The sequence below is a fragment of the Rana temporaria genome, chromosome 1 (assembly GCF_905171775.1).
Source record: "Rana temporaria chromosome 1, aRanTem1.1, whole genome shotgun sequence".
Taxonomy (NCBI): Eukaryota; Metazoa; Chordata; class Amphibia; order Anura; family Ranidae; genus Rana; species Rana temporaria.
Window position 1 is genome coordinate 524,089,210 of NC_053489.1, and position 25,786 is coordinate 524,114,995.

General features: G+C 44.9%; 1 protein-coding gene across 2 annotated transcripts in view; it reads right to left on the minus strand.

The window, feature by feature from the left end:
* LRBA (LPS responsive beige-like anchor protein) overlaps positions 1-25,786 on the minus strand; it is a 789,979-nt gene that overhangs the window by 589,459 nt on the left and 174,734 nt on the right. For both annotated transcript variants that reach the window (XM_040331890.1, XM_040331889.1), the window contains exons 28-29: positions 22,711-22,882; positions 16,559-16,958 (exon numbers count right to left, since the gene is read on the minus strand). In XM_040331890.1, coding sequence (XP_040187824.1) covers positions 16,559-16,958; positions 22,711-22,882 — 572 coding nt within the window. The remainder of the gene's footprint in view (positions 1-16,558; positions 16,959-22,710; positions 22,883-25,786) is intronic.

Below are 25,786 nucleotides of genomic sequence, written 5' to 3' on the forward strand. Positions count from 1 at the left end.
CTAAGACTGGGATGCCATTAAAGTTCATGTGTGTGTAAAGGCAGAAGTCCTAATACTTTTGGCCTCTCACGGTCATAGAGATGGCCGGGGACCATCCAGTCCACAGCCAGCACTATAATAATCCAGCGCTTGATCTTATAAACAGAAAGAAAGTGTAAGACAGGAAGAAAGTGAGGCCAGAACACATTGGCCCCATAAAGGGAAATTGGATAGAAAGGAAAGAGATATGGCAAAGGTCTTAAATGCATTTTTCTACTCAGTTTTCACAAAGGAAAAGGGGGGGGGGGGGTAATAGTAACCAAGACTGTAATGTTAATAACACGTCACAGGATGTACCCTCATGGCCAACAGAAGACATTATCAGCAATAGACTTGAAAAATCCAACATAAATCACCAGGACCAGATGGCTTAAACCCAAGGGTCCTTAACCTGCCTGGCGGTATTCCCGAGTCTGACTCGGGGTTAGATTTTCCTGCTGCGAGCGGTAACCCCGAGTCAGACTCGGGCTTGCCTCGCTAGATCCACAGGCTTGGTTTACTTACCTTGTCCCTGGATCCAGCGATGCCACCGGGCTGTGTGAGCGAGCGGGACCTCGCTCGATTCACACAGTGCCTCTGTGTGACGCCGATCTCCGGTCCCTGCGACGTTACGACGCACGGGGACGGAGAACGGCGCCAAATTCAAAAAAGTAAACAAACACTTTACATACAGTATACTGTAATCTTATAGATTACAGTACTGTATGTAAAAAAAAAAACACACCCCCTTGTCCCTAGTGGTCTGTCCTGTGTCATGCATGTCATTTTATATAATAAAAACTTTTTTCTCCCTGCAAACTGTAGATTGTCCATAGCAACCAAAAGTGTCCCTTTATGTCAAAAATAGTTTTAGATCAGCTAAAAAACAGCGATAATAAATTATAATCACTTGCAGAATTGTGCGATAGCGATTTGTGGGGAAATTCGTCATAAAAAAAAAAATAATGACAGCGACAATTCTGCAACTGAGCAAATTTCAGTGATTTTGATTTGATTACATTATTGAATAATTTTTATTAAAATTATATTATTATTTGTTATAATTATTTATAATTATTTATTATATTATAATTTATAATTTTGTTTTTAAAAAAATGTAATACCCGGGATGCCTATTAGAATCTTGTTTGGTGAGATTTAAGTGAGTTATTCCTAAAAATTACAGACCTACAATATAAAACGCCAAATTTCCTTGCAAATAATGGTACCGCTTTCAGCATGTTTTTTCTGAAAGAATCATACCGCCGGGGACGTTAAGGAACTCAGTCAGGTGATAGCTAGACCATTTTATCTTTTTATAATTTTTATGGACAGTTTAGAGTCCGGAATGGTACCGGCTGATTGGAGAAAAGCCAACGTGATTCCAATATTTAAAAAAGCGCTGAGATATAACCATGGAAACTACAGGTCAGTCAGCCCAACATCAATAGTATGTAAGCTAATGGAGTGAATCATAAGGGACTATATCCAAGATTTTAGTAACGAAAAGGGTATCAGTGGTAATCGGCACAGATTGATTAAGAATCATTCTTGCCAGAGCAATCCATTAACGTTCTATGAAGAAGTAAGCTGCCAACTAGATAGAGGTAGGTCTGTGGATATGGTGTATCTGGGTTTTGCAAAGGCATTTGAAACCATTCCCCACAAACTTTTACAAACTAAAGGTCTGTCGGCATTGACCATAGGGCGAGTATCTGGATTGAAAACTGGCTAATTGGGTAGGGCAAAGGGTGGTCATAAATCTCAAGTACTCAGTATGGTCTGGTGTAAGCGGGGTCCCCCAAGGATCTGTCCTGGGACCAATTCTGTTTAATGTATTCATAAACAATATAGAGGATGGGGTAAACAGCACAATCTCAATATTTGCGGATGATACAAAGTTAAGCAGGGCAACTTCAGTGCAGGATATAGAAACCTTACAAAAAGGCCTAAATAAAATAATGGGGTAAGAAACTACATGGCAAATGAGGTTTAATGTTGAAAAATGTAAAGCAATGCATTTGGGTGCTACAAATACTACCGCAAATTACTCACTAGGGGGGAAACCTGTGGGGCAATCTAGACTGGAAAAGGACCCGGGGTCTTAGCCGATGACAAGCTCAGCAGTGGCATGCACTGCCAAGCTGCTGCAAGCAAAGCCAACAAAATATTGGCAAGCATTAAAAAGGGGACTCACTTCAGATATAAAAACGATAATTTTCCCACTCTACAAGACCCTGGTCCAGCTGCATCTTGAGTATGCCGTCCAGTTCTGGGCACCAGACATCAAAAAGCATGTGCTGGAACTGGAAAAAGTTCAGAGAAAAAGACAATAAAAGGGACTGGAGGATCTCAGCTTTGAGGAACAACTGCAAGAATTAAAATGTATTCTCTCTGGAAAGGAGATGCTTGAGAGGGCATATAATAGCGATGTACAAATACCGTACTGGTGACCCAAGCATAGGGAAAAATCTTTTCTGTGAAAAGTAATTTAAAAAGACACGCAGCCATTCACTGAAATTGGAAGAGGAGTAGTTTAACAGCAAACTGTGTAGAGGGTTCTTTACTGTCAGAGCAGTAAGGATGTGGAAATTATCTTCCCCAAGCAGTGGTATCAGCAGGGAGCGTCAATAGTTTAACTTTTAGATGGGCACCCTAACGATCACAACATACATACAATATACAATGTATTAATGACATAAACACATGCATACACACAACACAGGTTTAACTGGATGGACTGGTGTATTTTCAACCTTACCAACTACAGGTCGTCATTTGACGTCCTATGGGTGGGAAGTTGCTAGTATAAAAATAAAATTGAAAAATTGAAAATTCTATAAATTGATCTCATGTAAACCAATATACGCTCCTTAAGATTTTTTTTTACCAGAAGCAAGTAGCAGAATACATATTGGTCAAAATCTATAAAGAAATTAGATTTTTTTACTTTTTTTATTAAAGGGGTGGTTCCCCCTAAAACACATTGCTAACAATAGATTCCTAAGACCCGTTACACTGCGGGTAGGCTGGCTTTTTTTTTTTTTTTTTTTAGTACATACCGATATCTCCCCGTCTCGTTCCTTGTCGGTGGGCGTTCCTAGTTGATTGACGTTCCTCGGAGGGGCGCGTACGTGACGTCACGACTTTCCGAAAGAAGCCGAACGTCGCTGCGCATGCGCCGTATAGAGCCGACTCTATACGGCGCATGCGCAGTGACGTTCGGCTTCTTTCGGAAAGTCGTGACGTCACGTACGCGCCCCTCCGAGGAACGTCAATCAACTAGTTCCGCCCACCGCCTAGGGACGAGACGGGGAGATCTCGGTATGTACGAAAAAAAAAAAAAAAAAGCCAGCCTACCCGCAGTGTAACGGGTCTTAGGAATCTATTGTTAGAAATTAGTTTTAGGGGGAACCACCGCTTTAAGCCTAGGTTCACACTGCTGCGAATTCAAAATCGCGGTAAAATGCGCGATTTTTACCGCGATTTCGCGGCCGCGATTTTGCCGCGATTTCGGCCGCAATTTAATGTAAATCGCGGCCCCCGAAATCGCAAAAAGTAGTACAGGAACTACTTTTTGAAATCGCAGATGCGGCGTCGCACTGATTAGGACAGTGCCATTGCCGACAATTGCCGCCGATTTGAGATGCGATTTGACATGTCAAATCGCATCTCAAATCGTTCCAAATCGTACCCAGTGTGAACCAGGGCTAAAAGTGTTTAAAAACAGGAAGTAAAAAAATATAGGTCTTTTTTAGTTCATAGCCATGAAGGGGGGTAAATCTTCAAGATGAAGTGGATAAAGGCATTCTACACAAAATCCCCCAGTACAAGTTTCTTTTGAGCAATAAGGAGGGAAGAAAACTGTAATTTGTTCATTTAAAGCACTGACACCATAATATTAATCACTCAATTGTATATTAGATGGTTAGCTTGACAGAAATTATATATTCTGCTACTGTCTATATTTTGTATGCAGTAAGTTACACCATTCTCTTGCAATACACGATTTCCAAAAATCATCATAATAATAAATAGGGTTGCCCGGGACCGATACAGAGCATTTGTGCGAGTAATTGTACTCGCACAAATGCTCCCGATGCCTGACCCGATACCTGGTCGGCGGGCAGAGTCTGTGAGCTGAGAGGGCAGGCGGAGTCTGAGCTGAGAGGGCAGGCGGAGTCTGTGAGCGGAGAGGGCAGGCGGAGTCTGTGAGCGGAGAGGGCAGGCGGAGTCTGTGAGCGGAGAGGGCAGGCGGAGTCTGTGAGCGGAGAGGGCAGGCGGAGTCTGTGAGCGGAGAGGGCAGGCGGAGTCTGTGAGCGGAGAGGGCAGGCGGAGTCTGTGAGCGGAGAGGGAAGGCGGAGTCTGTGAGCGGAGAGGGAAGGCGGAGTCTGTGAGCGGAGAGGGCAGGCGGAGTCTGTGAGCGGAGAGGGCAGGCGGAGTCTGTGAGCGGAGAGGGCAGGCGGAGTCTGTGAGCGGAGAGGGAAGGCGGAGTCTGTGAGCGGAGAGGGCAGGCGGAGTCTGTGAGCGGAGAGGGCAGGCGGAGTCTGTGAGCGGAGAGGGCAGGCGGAGTCTGTGAGCGGAGAGGGCAGGCGGAGTCTGTGAGGGGAGAGGGCAGGCGGAGTCTGTGAGGGGAGAGGGCAGGCGGAGTCTGTGAGGGGAGAGGGCAGGCGGAGTCTGTGAGGGGAGAGGGCAGGCGGAGTCTGTGAGGGGAGAGGGCAGGCGGAGTCTGTGAGGGGAGAGGGCAGGCGGAGTCTGTGAGGGGAGAGGGCAGGCGGAGTCTGTGAGGGGAGAGGGAAGGCGGAGTCTGTGAGCGGAGAGGGAAGGCGGAGTCTGTGAGCGGAGAGGGAAGGCGGAGTCTGTGAGCGGAGAGGGAAGGCGGAGTCTGTGAGCGGAGAGGGAAGGCGGAGTCTGTGAGCGGAGAGGGAAGGCGGAGTCTGTGAGCGGAGAGGGAAGGCGGAGTCTGTGAGCGGAGAGGGAAGGCGGAGTCTGTGAGCGGAGAGGGAAGGCGGAGTCTGTGAGCGGAGAGGGAAGGCGGAGTCTGTGAGCGGAGAGGGATGGCGGAGTCTGTGAGCGGAGAGGGAAGGCGGAGTCTGTGAGCGGAGAGGGAAGGCGGAGTCTGTGAGCGGAGAGGGAAGGCGGAGTCTGTGAGCGGAGAGGAAAGGCGGAGTCTGTGAGCGGAGATGGCAGGCGGAGTCTGTGAGCGGAGATGGCAGGCGGAGTCTGTGAGCGGAGATGGCAGGCGGAGTCTGTGAGCGGAGAGGGCAGGCGGAGTCTGAGAGCGGAGATGGCAGGCGGAGTCTGTGAGGGGAGAGGGCAGGCGGAGTCTGTGAGGGGAGAGGGCAGGCGGAGTCTGTGAGGGGAGAGGGCAGGCGGAGTCTGTGAGGGGAGAGGGCAGGCGGAGTCTGTGAGGGGAGAGGGAAGGCGGAGTCTGTGAGCGGAGAGGGAAGGCGGAGTCTGTGAGCGGAGAGGGCAGGCGGAGTCTGTGAGCGGAGAGGGAAGGCGGAGTCTGTGAGCGGAGAGGGAAGGCGGAGTCTGTGAGCGGAGAGGGAAGGCGGAGTCTGTGAGCGGAGAGGGAAGGCGGAGTCTGTGAGCGGAGAGGGAAGGCGGAGTCTGTGAGCGGAGAGGGAAGGCGGAGTCTGTGAGCGGAGAGGGAAGGCGGAGTCTGTGAGCGGAGAGGGATGGCGGAGTCTGTGAGCGGAGAGGGAAGGCGGAGTCTGTGAGCGGAGAGGGAAGGCGGAGTCTGTGAGCGGAGAGGGAAGGCGGAGTCTGTGAGCGGAGAGGAAAGGCGGAGTCTGTGAGCGGAGATGGCAGGCGGAGTCTGTGAGCGGAGATGGCAGGCGGAGTCTGTGAGCGGAGATGGCAGGCGGAGTCTGTGAGCGGAGAGGGCAGGCGGAGTCTGAGAGCGGAGATGGCAGGCGGAGTCTGAGAGCGGAGATGGCAGGCGGAGTCTGTGAGCGGAGAGGGCAGGCGGAGTCTGAGCGGAGAGGGCAGGCGGGACGCATCCATAGGCGGAGTCAGTGGGGCGGAGAGCGAGTCCTCAGCTAGGTAAGCTGGCAGTGTGCCGCCGCATCAGGATTGGTGACCGGAGCCATCACATTCGATCGCCGACATCCATCTTGGTACACCCTGCACTTGGCCACAGTAAGCCAGCAGCGGACATCTTGTTAAACCCAGCCCATATAGTTTGGGCTGGGTGTAACAAGATGTCTGCTGATACTTACTGATGCCGAGTGCAGGGTGTACCAATATGGGTGTCGCAGCATAGCATTTCAAAATCCTTTCCTCATGTCATTTATTGCGGCATTTCAGTGCCTGCCCATAAGTGCCAGCCACATGTCAGTGCCATCCATCAGTGCCACTTATCAGTGCCCACAAGTGCCATCTGTCAGTGCCACCTGTCAGTGCCAGCCCCATGTCAACTATATGGGCACCATAAGTGCTGCCTATCAGTGTCAGCCACCTGTCAGTGCCATCAGTGTCCATAAGTGCCAACTATCAGTGCCATCCATCATTGCCCATAAGTGCCATCTGTCAGTGCCAGACACCTGTCGGTGCCATCAGTATCCATAAGTGCCAACTATCAGTGCCATCCATCATTGCCACCTATCAGTGCTCATTAGTCAGTGCCATCTTTTAATGCCCAAACTGCCACATGACATTAAAAAAAAAGTAATCGGTATCGCAGAGTACATGAAAAAAAAAAAGTACTTGTACTCGGTCCTATAAAAGTGGTATCGGTACAACCCTAATAAAGGTTGTGGTCTTCTAAAAGAAAAACAGAAAAAAAAAAAAAAAAGCAATAACATAGTTGACCAAGACACAGTTTACAATTTATTCAGGCAAGCTTTACTTGCTTTTTTTTTTTTTACTTTATAGGTCCCTGGGTGGAGTATGTGTAGGGATGTGTGTAGTGTTGGGGGGGAAATGTGTTGCGTTTTGCCATGTTGATGACAAATGGAAAAACCCCCTCTACAGATACATATAATGCCCATGTTTTAATGTGAAATTCTATTTTAATGCTTGTTTTCATGGTCTTGTCCAACTGAATACGGTATATAGAGACAATATCGAAGTATCGCTGAGCCATTGAATAATTGATAGTTAATTGAATAGTTGAGATGTAAAATATAAACGGAGATGTGTTTTTAATAAAGGTCTAGTTTAAGGTATGAACTTTGTTTGACTTCACTAGCAGTATAACTAGTAACAGTAGCAATATGTTAAAATGGTCTTTTAGTCATTCTCATTCTTTGCAGAGACAAGAAAGCAGTGCAGACAAACTTTATCTCTATACATTTCTGGCACCCACTAATCGCTAGGATGGATTTGTATATGATAGCAAGAACATCACTAGCATGGGAACCAACATGCACACCTTGGCTACAGCAGCCCCTCTTCTGGAAGCATTTCAATGGGACAGCCTTCAGTTAGCTGTTAGTGTATACTTTCCAGCTATAGCTGGATGGATAGATGATAATCCTCAAGATATGAGGAGAGTTTTGATTTCTGACAAAGCATTCCAGAGATAAATGCAAGATCAGAGGGATGCTTTGAAATTCCCAGGGACAACCCACTGGTGAAAAAAGATACATGAGAAGCACTTAAAGACGATGGGTCTTTGTGTACAGACTGTGAAGCAGTTGGGACCAGCACCGTCACCGCTTCAAATGCTAAATCTGAAATCGAGCATCATGTGCACACAAAGTCATGAGTATACTATAACTATACATTACAGGACCACATAAAAACAAATACAGACACCTCAGCTTTCCAACCTCAGTCTTTAAAATTAATATCACTATAAAAATATCTGTTCCATATTATAACACCAAGTACCTCTGATGTTGCTTGTCCCTAAACAGGCACAAGCAATGGACTTTAAAATGTACCTCATGTGCAAAATAATAACTCAAAATTATAATATACCACATATACCCTTTAAGATCTTTTTTTTAATACATCATTAAAATTTGATTGCACCATTCATAAAATATACATTAAAAAAACATTGAAAACATTACATGCTTGTACCAATACAGATTCAATTATGGTGTGTATATCAAAGCCCATGGAAAATCCATAAAGTTTAATAATGTGGTTAATTGTAATGAAGTTGCACAATGTTTTGTGGTGATGTTTATCAGCGGGATTTTTTTGGGCAAGCCTTACAGCTATGAGAGTGTTTCCCAGTCTTTCTTCCCTCTAGTGTAGCCTTCGTTTAACAGTCCATGCCCACACACTAGAGCACACATTCTCCGCTTTACCCTTTGACCTCTGCCACTTTTTGGTGGATGTGTGGTCCCTTTTTTTGGGGTTGGGATTTTGGGGTATGTGGCTGTGTGTAAGTCAACCACAGACCTATTTTCATAGCAGATGTGACTCCTTTTTGATGGGTTCCTGGGCTTGAACCTGGGGAGGGGTTTCCTGCATTTTGGTCTGGCCTAGAACAGTTTTGCATTTCAGCAGAAGTGTTTTCCACCTGACTTCCAGACACAAGTGATGGTTGTAGCTCAGAAAGTTTGTACATTCCTTTGAACTCAGGGGAGTGTCCTTTGCCCAGATACAAAAAGCAGACAAAGGGCAGACATGACAGCCAGTGAATGATCATTTTGTGCAGCGAGTAGTGTGAAGAGACTTCCACCAAGCGGAAAAAATCTGGTACAGAAGGCTAGAGGGTTTTCTTCTTTTTTTTTTACGTTCTTCTGGGGTTGGTAAAGCGGTGAGTGTTTTTTATATTGGTTGCCACATAGATCCAAGAAATTTATGTTTAAGGGGTTTACATTGGGAATACTTTCCTTTACGCGTTTCAGACACAGTGTATGGCTGGTATTGGTTCTCCAGTATATATAAAGGGTTATTTGACTCACTGACCATATAGGAATGTTTTGGGATTCAGGGCCAACATTTTTTGAACCCGAAGTGTAGGCATGAGATTTAGCCTAGGTACACATTGGAGCGATTTGTCAATGCGATTTGAGAGATCAAATTGCATGATAAGTCGTAGCCAATTGGAGGCAATGACACAGTTCTAATCGCCACCGATTTTGCGGCATTGCACAGATTTGCAAAAGTATTTCCTGCACTACTTTTGCCGATTTCAGGTGTGACTTCAATAGACATCTGTGTATGAAGCCCCACAGATGTCTATCAAGTAGCACTTGAAATCACGCTGTCCTTGCTAATTTGAAATCGCTCTACTCCAAGTGAAGTAGCACGATTTCAAAGTAGTATCATGGTGAACCAGGGATGAATTTATAAAAGTGTTTAAGAATACTTTGGTACTATAAAAAATGCTTTGTATGGATCATCTTTGCCTGGATATTTAGGATCCCTCCATGGACTGGTTAGCCCATACTAACACCGAAGTGGTAATCTATTTTTGTGGGTCACCTATATATTTGCTGACAATTTACCTGTAAGTATATATATTCCATGTATACTTTATGCCTGTATATGATATACTACATATAAAATCCAATGTGTTAGTAGTGAGTATAGGTTTCATATGTTTGTATTGCAGATAACTCTACAGAACTTGTACATATCAATGACCCGATCCTGAGGAAGTGCAATTAGACCAAGAAACATGTCAAATCATGGAATTTGATATATGCATCATTGTTGAATCTGCATTGGTACAAACAAAAAATAATTGTTGGTGAAGTCAATACTTTATTGTATATTTTATGAATTGTACAGTTGATATTGTTAATGATTTATTAAAAACAGGGTTAGATTAAAAAGAGGGACTAGGTTTTTAAAATATGATTTTCCACCTCAAGTACATTCAAGTCCCTTAGCTGTGACCATTTAGTGCAGTGGTTCTCAACCTGGGGGTCGAATGACAATTTGCCAGGGGTCACCAAATCCTGGGCTGTTCCTGAAGCCCGCACTGCTCTCCCAGCCTTTCCGCGGCCACCCAGCAGGGCTGTCCCTGGAGCCTGTTGCTGCCTAGCTGGGCTGTTCCTAAAGCCAGCAGCTGCCAATTCAGTTCAAGGCATGGCTGGGAGGCAGAGACTAGAGGTCAGCTGACTGGTGAGGAATGTGAAGTGGGAGGGGCTGGAGGAGACCCTGTCTCCTGATTTCGGTAAAGGTGTCACTGCTGCGAGACACTACAAAGTCGGAGACACAATGGGGTTGATTTACTAAAACTGGAGAGTGCAAAATCTGGTGCAGTTGTGCATGGTAGCCAATCAGCTTCTAACTTCAGCTTGTTCAATTAAGCTTTGACAAGAAAAACCTGTAAAGCAGATTGGTTTCTGTGCAGAGCTGCACCAGATTTTACACTCCAGTTTTAGTAAATCAACTGCAGTAACACTACCTGTGATTATAGTTGCCATTAAAAGTCCCCACTACAATTCTCAGATCAGCAGATGACCTTGATCACGGGCACTTAAGTTGGCTGATCAGAACTCCCCCCACCAGCACTGCCACTGATCCCAACTCCACGCCAGCACTTCCACTGATCCCATTCCCCCCCACCATAGAGTAAGAGAAGAAATACAAATAGAGAATAGATGAAAGTGAGACAAAAAGAGGGGGAGGAACAAAGAAAAAGGGAGAGAAAGAATAAAAGAAAGAACAAGTCGGCTAGAGAGAGGAATGGAGAAATAAAACAAGAAATTTGCAATGAAAGCGATAAAAGGGAAAGAAAGGAGAACAAAGAGAAAAAGTGGTACATCCTAAAATGTACCATAAGGGGTTTTAATACTGTACGAGTGGAAGGGACTCCGTGAGAGCTAAATGCCTTGCCTTGGGTGCTGACAACCCACTCTACAATTTTTTTTTTACTGTTAGGGGTCCACAACTTGGGAAATTTTATCAAGGGGTCACGACACTAAAAAAGGTTGAGAATCGCTGCCTTAAGGGGTTATACCAGGATGATGCATGCAGCTGCATGCATCATCCCGGTACCGTTTTTTTAAAACAGGTGGTTGGCTCTTAAGGGATAACAACTGATGGGGCTAAAAGCCGCTCGGCTGTTATCCCGAAAGAGTGAGAGGTGACGTCCCCCCTCTGCCGCCGCTGTTCCTGGGCCTCCTGTCCCACCGGGAGACCCGATCCACAATCCAGCACTTCCACCGGCTAGAGGGAGAGACTGGAAGGAAGCCGGGAAACTGATTCATTCCAGTCTCCTACGTGTAAACACGAAAGCGACGCCACAACGCCACTTCCGGTTTACTCGGCTGCCCATTGCGCCGTTTAAGAAAAAAAAAAAACAGTATTCAGAATCGGCATTCTGGCGATCTGAATACTTTTAAGTGCAAAGGAGGGATTTGGGGTCTTTAAGACCCCCGATCCCTCCATAAAGAGTACCTGTCACCACCTATCACTGTCACAACGGATGAATACATTCCTTGTGACAGCAATAAAAGTAATCCGATTTTTAAAAATTTTTTTAAAGTGCAAAAGAAATAAAAAGAAATACAAAATTATTTAAAGCGCCCCCTGACCCCGCACGCAACAAAGAAAACGCACACTTATGTCACGCCCCCCCCTTATGTAAACGGTGTTCAAATCGCACATGTGAGGCTTCGCCGCAATCATCAGAGCGAGAGCAATAATTCTAGCACTAGACCTCTTCTGTAAAGCTAACCTGGTAATCAAATTTTTGTATCTCTGGAGATTTTTAGGTACCGTTGTTATTCGCCGTTTTACAAGTGTGCGCAATTAAAAAAAATGACATGTTGGGTATCTACACTGCCCAAAAAAATTATAAGAACACTTTTGAATCAGAACTCCTGGGATATTGATCTGGTCAGTTAAGTAGCAGGGGGGGGAGGGGTGTATACAGAAAGGGTTGTTAATTTCAATTAACAGCAAAGCAGCTGAAACTGATTAACAACAGGTGCACTAGATGGGCAACAATGAGACGACCTCCAAAATACAGGAATGTTTTTTCAGGTGTAGGTGTCTGACATTTGTTTTCCCTACGCATCTTTTCTGACTGTTTTTCACTAGTTTTGCATTTGGCTAGGGTCAGTGTCACTACTGGTAGCACAAGGCAATACTTGGACCCTATAAAGGTTGCACAGGCAGTCCAACTCCTCCAGGATGGCACATCAATATGTGTCATTGCCAGAAAATTTGCCGTGTCTCCCAGCACAGTCTCAAAAGCATGGAGGAGATTCCAGGAGACAAGCAGTTACTCAAGGAGAGCTGGACAGAGCCGTAGAAGGTCCTTAACCCATCAGCAGGACCGGTATCTGCTCCTTTGTGCAAGGAGGAACAGGATGAGCACTGCCAGAGCCCTACAAAAATGACCTCCAGCAGGCCACTGGTATGAATGTCTGACCAAACAATCAGAAACAGACCTCACGGGGGTGGCCTGAGGGCAAGACATCCTCTAGTGTGCTTTGTGCTCACTGCCGGACACTGTGGAGCTTGCCTGGTATTTTGCATTGAACACCAGAATTAGCAGGTCCGCCACTGGTGCCCCATGCTTTTCACAGATGAGAGCAGGTTCACCCTGAGCATATGTGACAGACGTGAAAGGGTCTGGAGAAGCTGCGGAGAACGTTATGCTGCCTGTAACATCGTTCAGCATGACCTATTTGGTGGTGGGTCAGTGATGGTCTGGGGAGGCATATCCATGGAGGGACGCACAGACCTCTACAGGCTACACAATGGCACCCTGACTGCCATTAGGTATCGGGATAAAATCCTTGGACCCATTGTCAGACCCTACGCTGGTGCAGTGGGTCCTGGGTTAATCCTGGTGCACGACAATGCCCGGCCTCATGTGACGAGAGCATGCAGCCAGTTCCTGGAGGATGAATAGGATTTTTGTACTCACCGTAAAATCCATTTCTCGAAGTTCATGGACGGATACAGCACCAATTGACCCAAGGGTATTATCCTCCCTTTTAGGAGATTGACTAGGCAGAAAAACAGCATGTTAAGTGTTAAAAACACTCCACACAGTACAGTACCTCCCAGGGGGCGGATCCCCCGGTTACATCCCTCTCTCTGCTTCATGCAGCCTGGATTTTACGGTGAGTACAAAAATCGTATTTTCTCTTCCGTTCATGGACAAACACAGCAGCAATTGACCTAAGGGACGTCCCCAAGCAGTGTCAAAAATCGAAGGGTGGGAAAACACAGCAAACCAAACTTCACCTCAAACAAACCAGAGTTCCTCAACGAAGGAACTTCAACCTTAAACAGCCGCCTGCAAAACCTTGCGGCCAAAGGAGGCATCCGAAGATGCACTCACATCCACCTTGTAAAACTTTGAGAAGGTGTGGACTGACGACCAGGTCGATGCCTTACACACCTGTAAAACAGGCGATTGATGGCGGAGAGCCCAAGAGGCACCAATTGCCCTGGTCGAATGCGCCGTAACCGGGAACGGGGGCGCCCGCCCCTTTAGGGCATAGGCCTGAAGCACGAACTGCCTGATCCACCTAGAAATGGTGGCCAACGAGACCGCCAGGCCCTTCTTAGGACCCGTCACCGGCACGAACAGTGAGTCCGACCTCCGTAACGGAGCCGTAGCAGACAGGTACACCCATAGGGCTCGAACCACGTCCAAGGAATGTAACGTGGCCTCCTTTGGGTTCGCCGGCCGAGGACATAAGGAAGGAAGAACAATGTCCTCATTAATGTGAAAGGCCGAAACAACCTTAGGAAGAAAAGATGGCTGCGGCCGCAGCACCACCTTATCCCCGTGGATGACCAAGTAAGGGGCCTTGCAAGACAAGGCCGCTAGTTCAGAAACCCGTCTGACCAATATAATTGCCACCAGAAAAACCACCTTCTGGGAAAGAGTCAGTAAAGGGATTTTCCGAATGTCCTCAAACGGAGGCTTTTAAAGCACCGAAATAACTAAATTCAAGTCCAATGGAGGCAGTGGAGGACGCACAGGAGGGGCCACATGTCGAACCCCTGCACAAACGTACACACCAGAGTATAACCTCAGTCTGTTCAGGAGCTCAGTGATGCTCTGGTCTAGATCTGGGAGGAAATACCCCAGGACAACATCCGTCGTCTTATTAGGAGCATGCCCTGATGTGGTCAGGCATGCATACAAGCACTTGGGGGACATACAAGCTACTGAGGATCATTTTGAGTTGTTGCAATGAAATTTCAGCAAAATTGACTAGCTTGCTGCATAATTTTTTCACTTTGATTTTCTGGGTGTCTTTGAATTGAGCCTACTGTATATGGATAATTTTCATTTCCATCAAATGATGTGCCATCCTTTCATTCCCAACCCATTACCCAGTCCATATCAGTATAGATATCCAATGATAAAGGTAATGATTGGGAAGATTGGCAATTTAAATTGGTAAATGTAATTCTTGGGCTGCTTTCACACTAAGCGGACTCCGTTGCTACGGAGTCTGCCAGCTCCCGCCAGCTTAGCAGGAGATCTCTCCGCTGAGCTGGCGGATGACAAGTCCCTCTCTGCTCACTGAGCGGGGAGGGGCTAGTGCAGCGCCGCTGTCTTCTATGGAGAGATCTGATGAAAACAGAAAACATGTCCGGTTTCATGAGATGTCTCCCGATCTGATATTGATGGATGGGGACGTATCGCCATCCGTCTGATTTTGGTGGATCGGATCGATGTCAGCGATGTCTCCGCTGACATCCATGGCGCCTTGGGATTGCATAGAGTGGCTGTTCAGGTCCGCCGACAAAACTGACAGGCGGACCTGAACGGTCCGACTGTGTGAAAGGGGCCTTAAACGCATACAATTTTCTAAAACAGAGCCGTTCATATAGATTGTTTTCACACGTTTGTCCTCTGATGTCTATTGGCAAAATATATGGCAATCTTTGTCCAAATTAATGCCCCGATATTATCTATCCACATTATAAACATTCACAACACTGACACTCAGGCACTACATCTCTAGGAAAAGCTTATTAAATCTTCATTATGAGTGCTGTTCCATGACGAAGGTTGAGCAGCTTACTGATTAACAGACAAAAACGGTTCATGGTCAGAACGTCCCCAAAACTTCCTACCCGACAGGGTATATATTAAACAATTTCTATGTTCCCAAACACATTGGTTTAAAAAATGAGCTCAGATGAATAAAAGGATTTGTAAGATTTGTTTAGGAGAACAGAACCTCTGTGGATCTTTTACTGGTGTCTGGGGTCCCTGTTAGGGAGATGTCACCAGGACAGAAAGGGAGAGGAAATCTGTCAAGCTGGGACACATGGCAATATAAAAAGCGACAGTTTTAAATCTTCCCCAATATATACAAAACAAAGAAGTTTTGCTTGCAGTTCTACTTTAAAGCAGATCTCCATCTTTTTGTGAAATTTGAGCAGTTCATTTGAACAAAGCCAGTCCAAACAAACTATTTTACTTCACTAACAGATGCAGCAGTTGTGCATGCTGTACGGAATGTATATAGCCTCGGCTACATACAATATACAGCACTGTGTTCTGACATAGGATGGAAATGCCCTGCTCCTTGTACAAAAATCAAGTTGGGCTGAGCACTCCTCGGCCATCCACAGCAAACTTTGTATTCTAGGAATGAATACAAAGCTTTCTCTGACTGGCAGAGGAAAGAGACAGGCAGATGTCACAATGGTCCAAAAGGAATTATTTAAAGATCACTAAAGCCTAGAGCAGGGATCTTCAAACTACGCCCTCCAGCTGTTGCGAAACTAGGACGTCCCATGATGCATCATAAAACTCTTACATTCATAGACATACATACATATATATATATATATATATATATATATATATATATATATATATACACACATACATATATACACACATACATATACATATATATATATACATATACACACACACACACATACATACATACATACATACATACATACACACACACACACTACAAAATTGCAATGCTCCGTTACAATAATGCTGAAAACCGAGCATTTCTCTTTCCTATTACACCTTTTAGCTGACCAATCAGAACAAAGTAAAAGTAAAACCACTCAGGTATACCTCAAGTATACCTTGCATAAAATAAATATGGGAGCTAGTAGTCCATGAATGGGCCATGTGTTTATGCAGACTGAGCGGCCAGGTGCTGTGTTCAGGCAGCCCATACATGCCTATGGAGATATATTGGCTGCACAGACACATCCACTCTTTTTATTTTGACAGGGTGCATTGGGAGCCGCTCACCAGCACCCACATGGTCTTCAGTACTGTGTGAATGAAGCCTAAATAAAGTTTACTGACTGGCTGTATACGGCTTTAATTTTGGAGCTACTAAGCTAAAACAAGTCAGACATCCATATCTATATGCTTGATTCGGATGAGTTACTTCACTGTACTAAATGGCAACATGGCAAATAAGTAGCTAGCATTTTAAAGAAAAATAAAAAAATAAAAAAGGAGGGCAACAATGAAAAGTTTTTGTTTCAATATTGATTACGGATATTAGACATGCTTACTAATTAGATTTTTTAAAGACATATACTCTACCCATTTGGTAGGTTATTTCCCACCCCTATTCTGGTGTGATAAAGACATTTATAACATTACACAGGTAATATTTTTCTAGTCCAAACCATATGATAGCAACCGTACCTGTCAAATGATCGGAACTGTACTGAATGCTCAGCAGCAGGGTCACCAAGTGCTCCTAGGAACGTGGGGGGTAATAAAGTTGGGTCAACAAGGGATTCTTCAGCTGAAGAGCTCACCAGGCTCCGAAGAATGTCTTTTACATTCACATTCTTGGTAGTGGACTGTTCTCCATTCCCATCACCTACAGTATCATTAGGTTTTCTGACTTCCGAAGACAGGGTATGCAATACTTCACTAATTGCATCTGGTCCTGAACTCACAGGATCAGTTCCAGCTCCCGTCTCTGAATTACAACCGGACACCAAAATTGGTTCTTCACCAATACCAGAGTCTCTTCTTCTTACAGATATAGAGCTCTCCAAATCCTCTGAAGCTGCTGGCATGGTACTGGGTAGAGAATCTGAAATGAAGTTGCAAACCAGATCAAGCATTTTAAAAAACAGAAATACAAAAACATTTAAATAAAATTTGTTATTTATGCGACTTTGGAATTTAGGGCCATATCCACAAAAGAGATACTCCGGCGTAAGCCGTCGTATCTCTGGTTCTAACTTTGGAACTGATCCTCAGAAGCAGTTTTCCTAAGTTAGGCAGAAGATCCGACATCTGTAAGGGACTTACACTGCCGGATCTTAGGATGCAGTACCGCATCTGCCACTGGGGGCATTTCGAGTCGAAATGCCTCTTCTAGTATGCAAATTAGCACTTAGGGCGATCCTCAAAGCTTTTGTGCTTAGTTTTTTCGCCGTAAGTGTTAGTTTGCCTGGTGTAAAACTAGGGCTGCTTTTACAAAGTGTAAAGTTAGTCACACCTTGTAAAGGCCCATTCAAGCGACGGCATTTGGTATGCATTCCCGAGGGAGAACTCCACGGCAATTTGTAAAATCCAAACCGGCATGGGTTCCCCCCCAGGAGCATACCAGGCCCGTAGGTCTGTTATGGGTTGTAAGGAGACCCCCCTCCGCCGAAAAATCGACGTAGGGGGTCCCCCTACAATCCATACCAGACCCGTATCCAAAGCACGCTACCCGGCCGGTCAGGAATGGGAGTGGGGACGAGCGAGCGTCCCCCCCCCTCCTGAGCCGTGCCAGGCCGCATGCCCTCAACATGGGGGGGTTGGGTGCTCTGGGGCAGGGGGGCGCACTGCGGGCCCCCCCCCCCCCAGAGCACCCTGTCCCCATGTTGATGAGGACAGGACCTCTTCCCGACAACCCTTGCCGTTGGTTGTCGGGGTATGCGGGCGGGGGCTTATCGGAATCTGGGAGTCCCCTTTAATAAGGGGGCCCCCAGATACCGGCCCCCCACCCTAAGTGAATGGATATGGGGTACATCGTACCCCTATCCATTCACCTGTAGGCAAAAAGTAAAATGTAGTAAACACACAACACAAGGGTTTTTAAAATAATTTATTATTCTGCTCCGGATGCCCCCCCTGTCTTCGTTATTAGCTCAATTACCAGGGGGGGCTTCTTCTTCCACTCTCCGGGGGGGGTTTCTTCTTCCGCTCTCCGGGGGGGGTTTCTTCTTCCGCTCTCCGGGGGGGGGGCTTCTCCGGACTCCGGGGGGCTTCTTCCATCTTCTCCCCTCTTCCGCTGTTGACTCGGCGAACCCCGGTTCTTCTGCAGATGTCCGTTGCCTTCTTCTTCAGCGCTGGCTGCCTGCTATCTTTGTGTGTTAGCTCAATTTCTAACAGGCAGCCGGCGCGGTCTTCTGTGCACGTGGGTAGGCACCCACCACGTGGGTACCTGCCGGAGCATGATGGGACGGTGATGCCTATATAAATGGGATGCAAGGCGCGCTTCCATCATTGCAGCGACAAGAGGCGACGAGGCAACATCGGAAGAGGGGAGAAGAACAGAAGAGGAGACCCTGACGTCACAGAAGACCGCGCCGGCTGCCTGTTAGAAATTGAGCTAACACACAAAGATAGCAGGCAGCCAGCGCTGAAGAAGAAGGCACCGGACAGCTGGAGAAGAACCGGGGTTCGCCGAGTCAACAGCGGAGAGCGGCGAAGATGGAAGAAGCCCCCCGGAGTCCGGAGAAGCCCCCCCCCCCGGAGAGCGGAAGAAGAAACCCCCCCCCGGAGAGCGGAGAAGACCCCCGGAGAGTGGAAGAAGACCCCCGGAGAGTGGAAGAAGAAGCCCCCCCTGGTAATTGAGCTAATAACGAAGACAGGGGGGGCATCCGGAGCAGAATAATAAATTATTTTAAAAACCCTTGTGTTGTGTGTTTACTACATTTTACTTTTTGCCTACAGGTGAATGGATAGGGGTACGATGTACCCCATATCCATTCACTTAGGGTGGGGGGCCGGTATCTGGGGGCCCCCTTATTAAAGGGGACTCCCAGATTCCGATAAGCCCCCGCCCGCATACCCCGACAACCAACGGCAAGGGTTGTCGGGAAGAGGTCCTGTCCTCATCAACATGGGGACAGGGTGCTCTGGGGTGGGGGGGCCCGCAGTGCGCCCCCCTGCCCCAGAGCACCCAACCCCCCCATGTTGAGGGCATGCGGCCTGGCACGGCTCAGGAGGGGGGGGGACGCTCGCTCGTCCCCACTCCCATTCCTGACCGGCCGGGTAGCGTGCTTTGGATACGGGTCTGGTATGGATTGTAGGGGGACCCCCTACGTCGATTTTTCGGCGGAGGGGGGTCTCCTTACAACCCATAACAGACCTAAGGGCCTGGTATGCTCCTGGGGGGGAACCCATGCCGGTTTTTTCTTTGAAAATTGGCATGGAGTTCTCCCTCTCAGGAATGCATGCCGAGCGACGCTGTCATTTTTTTTTTTAATTATTTGTTTTCCCGGCGCGTCTTTGTTTTCACCCGTCGCAACTTTAGTGTCCCGTCGCAATCCACAAAGCCGCCCGGCGTCAATTACGTTCGCGCGATGCACGTCGGGAAAATGACGTCACACGCATGCGCAGTACGGCCGGCGCGGGAGCGCGCCTCATTTAAATTGTAAACGCCCCCCGGAGAGGAGGAACGCCTTACGACGGCGGCACTTAACTTACACGGCTTGAAATTTTTACGTAAGTGCTTTGTGGATCAGGCACTTAGGTAAAAACTTTAAGTCAGTGTAACTTAACTGCTGAAAGTTAAGTTACGCCGCCTGGCTGAGGATTTGGCCTTAGTCTTTGAAGACAACTTAGGCCTTGTTAGGCCTTGTTCACACGGGTGAATCTATACGTGTGTTCTGTGCATCCACATGCAAACAGTTCTGTTTGTGTCTAATGGGACAAACACAGCTAGAGGTCCCAATTTGAGAGCTGTGCAGGTGTATGTCATAAAATGCGAAAATAGTCCTCTGGGTCCCAATAGACATGAATGGGAATGCCTGCGGGCAAACGGACAGCACAGCTGTGCATACCGTGTGGGCGAACACAGCTCTTCCCATGGGTGTATGCATAGCCCGTGTGAACATGGCCTTACGAATGGTTACCAGTCCTTAGGCCCTAATTTCACCAAGGAAATTTTCGAAATTATTGGTATAAACCATCCCCTGGGGTGCTACTCATCACAGAACACAAAAACAACAACAACAAAAAAAAAAATGGACATATGTTTAATCCGAAAAAAAATCCCCCTAGCCCAGGTATCATTTTAAAGCGGGAGTTCACCCATAAAAAAATGTTTTACCCTTAGATTGATGCTCATTTTGTCTAGGGGAATCGGCTATTTTTTTTTAAATCGAAGCTGTACTTACCGTTTTAGAGAGCGATCTTCTCCGCCGCTTCCGGGTATGGTCTTCGGGACTGGGCGTTCCTATTTTGATTGACAGTCTTCCGACAGGCTTCCGACGGTCGCATCCATCGCGTCACGAGTAGCCGAAAGAAGCTGAACGTCGGTGCGGCTCTATACTTTCGGAAAATCGTGACGCGATGGATGCGACCGTCGGAAGCCTGTCAGAAGACTGTCAATCAAAATAGGATTACCTAGCCCATACCTGGAAGCGGAGGAGAAGATGCATCTCTTAAACGGTTTTGGTTGCACTTTCTCTCGTGTAGACAAAAATCCTTGCACCAGCACTGAATGAATTGCTAACGAGAATGCAAAGTTAAGCGAAGCAGTGAGAGAAGCGCTCATGTACAGTACATGATGGCTGAGCCAAAAAAAGTGAAAGGGTGAAAAAGTATTCTATGATAAATGGAATTTATACAGGAGAACATGTATGCCCATTTGATAAAACAAACAGCACAATCCAGGACAATAGATATTTTAAATCTGTGCTACAAATACAGTTCAGTACCATGATTTATGTAATATTTGCCACAAAATTACATAACCATGTCATTAACAAAAAAATGCACAAATTAAACACGGTTAGGCCCCTTTCACAGGTGCGGACCGAATGTCCATATTTCATCCATCCATTTCCCTATGGGATAGTGGGTCCCAGCGGAAGAATATCCGCTGACACCCAATCTCATCGGTCCCAGCTATGGTCCGATTCTGCAGACGGAGGAAAACCCTATCAGAGGAGACTGGAGACCTGACAGGGCGATCCCTGCACACTGTCCTGTCATCTGCCGGCCCCACGGGGATCAACGGAGTGATCACCGCTGAGCAAGCAGAGGAGAAAGGTACAGATCCTCAAGGGGTCCATACTTGGGAAAAGGCCCTAAGTAGACAACTTTCCATAGTTCAAGTAATCTTTTTGTGCAACTCTTATTTAAACTTTTGCAAATAAACCAGGAGAGCAAGCAAAAGAGACAGAATCAATGGTGTTGGAATGGGAGTGTCAGGGGCATTAATGTAATGTGGTGAAAGAACTAAAATGGTAAAAACAAAAAAGAAGTGCTTGAAAAATGAATAAGTTATTTACCCTGGTTTAGATAAACCACCTTATGCACGTAAATGGGAGGATGACCTGGAAAGAACATTTGATATGGCTGATTGGTCCAAAATCTGGTCTGCAACAAAATCCTCCTCACCAAATATCCTGGCGGTAGAAACCAACTACAAAGTTTTAACTCGCTGGTACCTTGTTCCCTCCAGGTTGGCCAAATTTATGCCAAACCAAACAGCCCAATGCTTCCGGGGATGTCCTGATCCAGGCACCCACTTACATATTTGGTGGTCCTGCCCGTTAGTACAAATATATTGGGAAAAGGTATTTGAAACTGCTTCCAGAATATTTGGTCTCACTGTGCAACCAGACCCAGCCACAGCCTTGCTCAACCTAAAACCAGATCTCATTACACATAAGCAATTCAAACTTCTCATTCAACTTCTTACGGCAGCTATGCAAACAATAGCTAGGGCATGGAGGACCCCTAACTTGGAGATATCTGAGACAATACGTAGAGTAAATGACTTCATGTCTCACGCCAAAATGCTTAAGGGATCAAATTCCAGTCTTTGAAAAAATCTGGAACCCTTGGATTAATTATCACCTTCCATCATTCTGCGACAACTCAATTCTTATGCCATGGTAGCTGAAACATTCATTTGGTAATAAATGACTTATAAAACCAAATTTCTAGAGCTTGGGTGTTAATCTACTCATTATCGTGAACATTATAGTATTCTGTTCAAACACTCAGGCTGTAGGCCAACTTACTCGAACCATCTCGGTGGACTTCTACACTTCCTTCTCTATTTTACTACTATCCTATCCTATCCATTTTTATTTTTGTTTTTTTGTCTATCCTTTTAATTTTATTTTTATTTTATAACTAATTTCATTTAAAACAGTAATAAAGTACTGCTTTACATAATTATACTTCAATATTCCAGGTCCAAGTAAAACAATTTATAGGATAAATAGTATTTCCAACTACAGTCATGAATATCTTGATGTAATGATTTATTTACTTTTCTATTTTGTGTTGAGTTTATATAATTTACTTATCTGTACATATATAGTGGACCATGAAGTTCTTTTTTTCAAACCTGTAGTAAGTTGGATAACTTATTACAACATGTATAACACAATATTTGTACTTGGATTATCATATTCATTCAATAAAAAACTTTGACAAGGAAAAATGAATAAGGATTAGCTGTTTAAGGAATGAAAAAGGAAAACATGTATGAAACAAATTGCCCTGTTAATTCTGCAATATGACAACTCATAAACCTATATGTACTGGTGTTGTAAGCAGACAAGCTGGTGATGCTTAGATTTATATGGTCACATGGCTATAACTACCTGATGTTCCAGCATCAGCACTGCCATTTTCCACATGCTCGGAAGGGGTGCTGGCATGAAACTGCTTTCTCTCATTCTGAGGCTCCAGGATGTCCCGATATTTAGATACCATGAGCACAGAGATGAAGTAGACAACAGCCAGTGCTAGAAATTGGGCCTGCTTACTGTCCTCCTATACAATGAAAGGGAGGAGTTGCATGTTAATGTTCAGGTCTTAACAAAAATATCTTTAAAAAAAGAAAAGATCTGTAAAGAGCATCAATACTATAAGTAAACACATTGTGACCTATTGCAGTGTTGTCCCTTTTTTTCTATAACATAATTAAGTACAATTTAAGTTATGGAAAATATAATCTATGCTTTTCTTAAGGTGCAACTTGAGGCAAGCGACTACATACAGAAATAAATGCATACTGTATGTTTAAAATGTTATTGCAAAGTTTTTTTTTTTTAACTTGTTTGTCCAGTATTGTGACTGAAACACCTCTATCACAATGCATAGCCAGACAGTCGACCCGTTTCTATTATGGTTTAGCACGGTAGCTTCCAATGTCACCTCCCTGCCTTCTGCTTCTGGTCAATATAAAATGAACCAGCATCATTAGCTCTGTAATCCAGAATCATAAAAAGCTGAACCTAGAAACAGTGACACAAGCATCCTGGTTGGTCACGTACAAGACCATAAAGCCTTCACAGCTTTGATGTAACAGGTTTAGAAACACAGTAAAGCAAAAGTCTAAGAAAAAGCTTTTACCATGTTAAGAAATTGCTGAACATTCTCAATAGACAAACCTAAGGTCATCTACAGTCATAAATGCAAACGTATTGAATTACATTATCATTTCATAAATTCTACTATATGCATAAAGTAAATAAAATATGATAGATATATATATATATATATATATATATATATATATATATATATTTTTTTTTATTATAATTTATTTATTTATATGGTTACATTCAGCCAAATCTTCTATTAAAAAAAGTAATTTGGCAACAATATACAGATCTGGCATTTTGACTACATTTTTAATGCACTAGGGTGAAATAATAACTAGAAATGTGTTTATAATTATCTTACACTGTTTTAAAGAAAACTTTCAGGATTTTTTTTTTTTTTTTTCTCTAAATATCATTCTGCCACTTTGCACTTACTTTACAATACTTCTCTTAAGTCAAATGAGGAACACACTGTTGAGTGATACTGCCGCCTACAGGAGGAGGAGTGGACACAAAGATAATGTACACCAGTCCAGGATACCCCTCTTACTACCAGTATGCCTCAGTTTGTAGCAAAGCACCAAGAGCATGATAATCAACAGAGGTTGGAACCTGTGACCCTTAAATCCTAATTTCTGTCTCATCAATTGAAGGACACAGGAAGTGATTAACTGTCAGGACGTCCAAAAACACCAACTGCTACAAAAGGCTAAAAAGCCAACTATAAACAATAGAACATGGGAATGTGGCCTGCATATTCTATGGGACCAAAATCTTGCTAGAATCGCACCAAAGTAGTACAGGAATCTTTTCCAAAATCAAACCATGCTGCTTTGCACTAATGTGAATAAGCACCATTGGAAAAAAAATAGATTTTCATGCAATTCTGTTGGACTCAAGTCACATCTAAAATTGCACTAGATGAGGTCTAAACATCCATCTAGAAGAACTTGGAAAACATGTAAACAGAAGACCAGGTAGAAGCCTTGCAAATCAGGAAAACAGCCTTAATGTTGAAGAGCCCAAGAGGCACTCACAGATCTTCTAGAATTGTAATGATTGGGATATCAAACTGCGCCCAACTGATAGCCCACTACTGCGCCTATATGGAAAGAAGTTGAAGCGCCTAGCTGCTGTTTAATTAAATAATATGTGAAATAAAGAAATATATCATATGCATCAAGTGTCAATACAAATCCACAGCGCTATCAGAATATATTACTATTCAAATCTAAATACATCTAAGTGTACAATGTGATATCACAATTATAAGTGAATAAACTCATAAAGATGTAAACATGCAAATTAGGTGAAAAAAAAGTCTGTGATGCTACAAAAAAACGTGAAGTATTAAGTTCAGGAAAGTCCATATAACTCAATATAGTTGATCCACTCTTCCAGGGCTTCCACCACACCTCAGTGTTCAGTGCTCCAATCCCCCCTCACAGTGGACACTCACCACAATACTATGCCTCCCACTCTCGTACTTATTCTGTGAATCTGGCACAGTGGTTATAACTGTTGAAATCGAGCTGTTTTATTCACCTCCGTCACTCCTGAATCATTATTCTCACTGACTTCCTGGTTTGCGGTGCGCATTCTTTTTGCTACATCACGACCTAATGGAAACTACAGTTCCCATTAGGCTTCGCCTCCATGCCTGGATTACTGTATTTTGGAGGTCAAAGGGAAAAACGAGGTAAGTGATATTTAAATGCTCTAGCTTACAGATCAATTGATTGCTGTAAGCTAGAGCATTTAAATATCACTTACCTCGACCAAACTTGAATAATGCTCCATTTGAGGAACTGAGAAATGGTGAACAAGAAGCTGGCCCACCTTTATGAGAACTTTCAAAATGATAAAGAGAGTGTGTCAAGACTGTGGAAAGCACAGATGTTCACAGCCCAAACTACTGTATATCCAGGCAATATAGGTTGGAAGGAAGTTCTGGGCTTCAACACCACCTTTTCCTTGTTGAAGTCCATAAAGGGATCTTTAGAGAATAAGACCACCATGTTATGCACTCACCTCATCGAGGTGATGGCTACAAGAAACATCAGCTCATAGGTAAGAGTGGAGAGAAGACGATTTCTCATGGGTTCAATGTCTGCTTTTTGAAGTGCCGAGAGAAGTCAAAGGGGGAGCCACAGACACTCTTGTACAAGGGATTAGTAAAAAAAAATATGGGAAAGACAGTGGTCTCTTAAACCAGATAGCAATGGCAAAGGCCTGACCCTTAATCGTGCTGAGGGCCTATGTTGGTCCAAATCTAGCTTTATGATGGGAAGTTGTTCCACAGAAAATTTCCCGGGGCGAAAAACATTTGCCTCACATCAACTGAACAAAA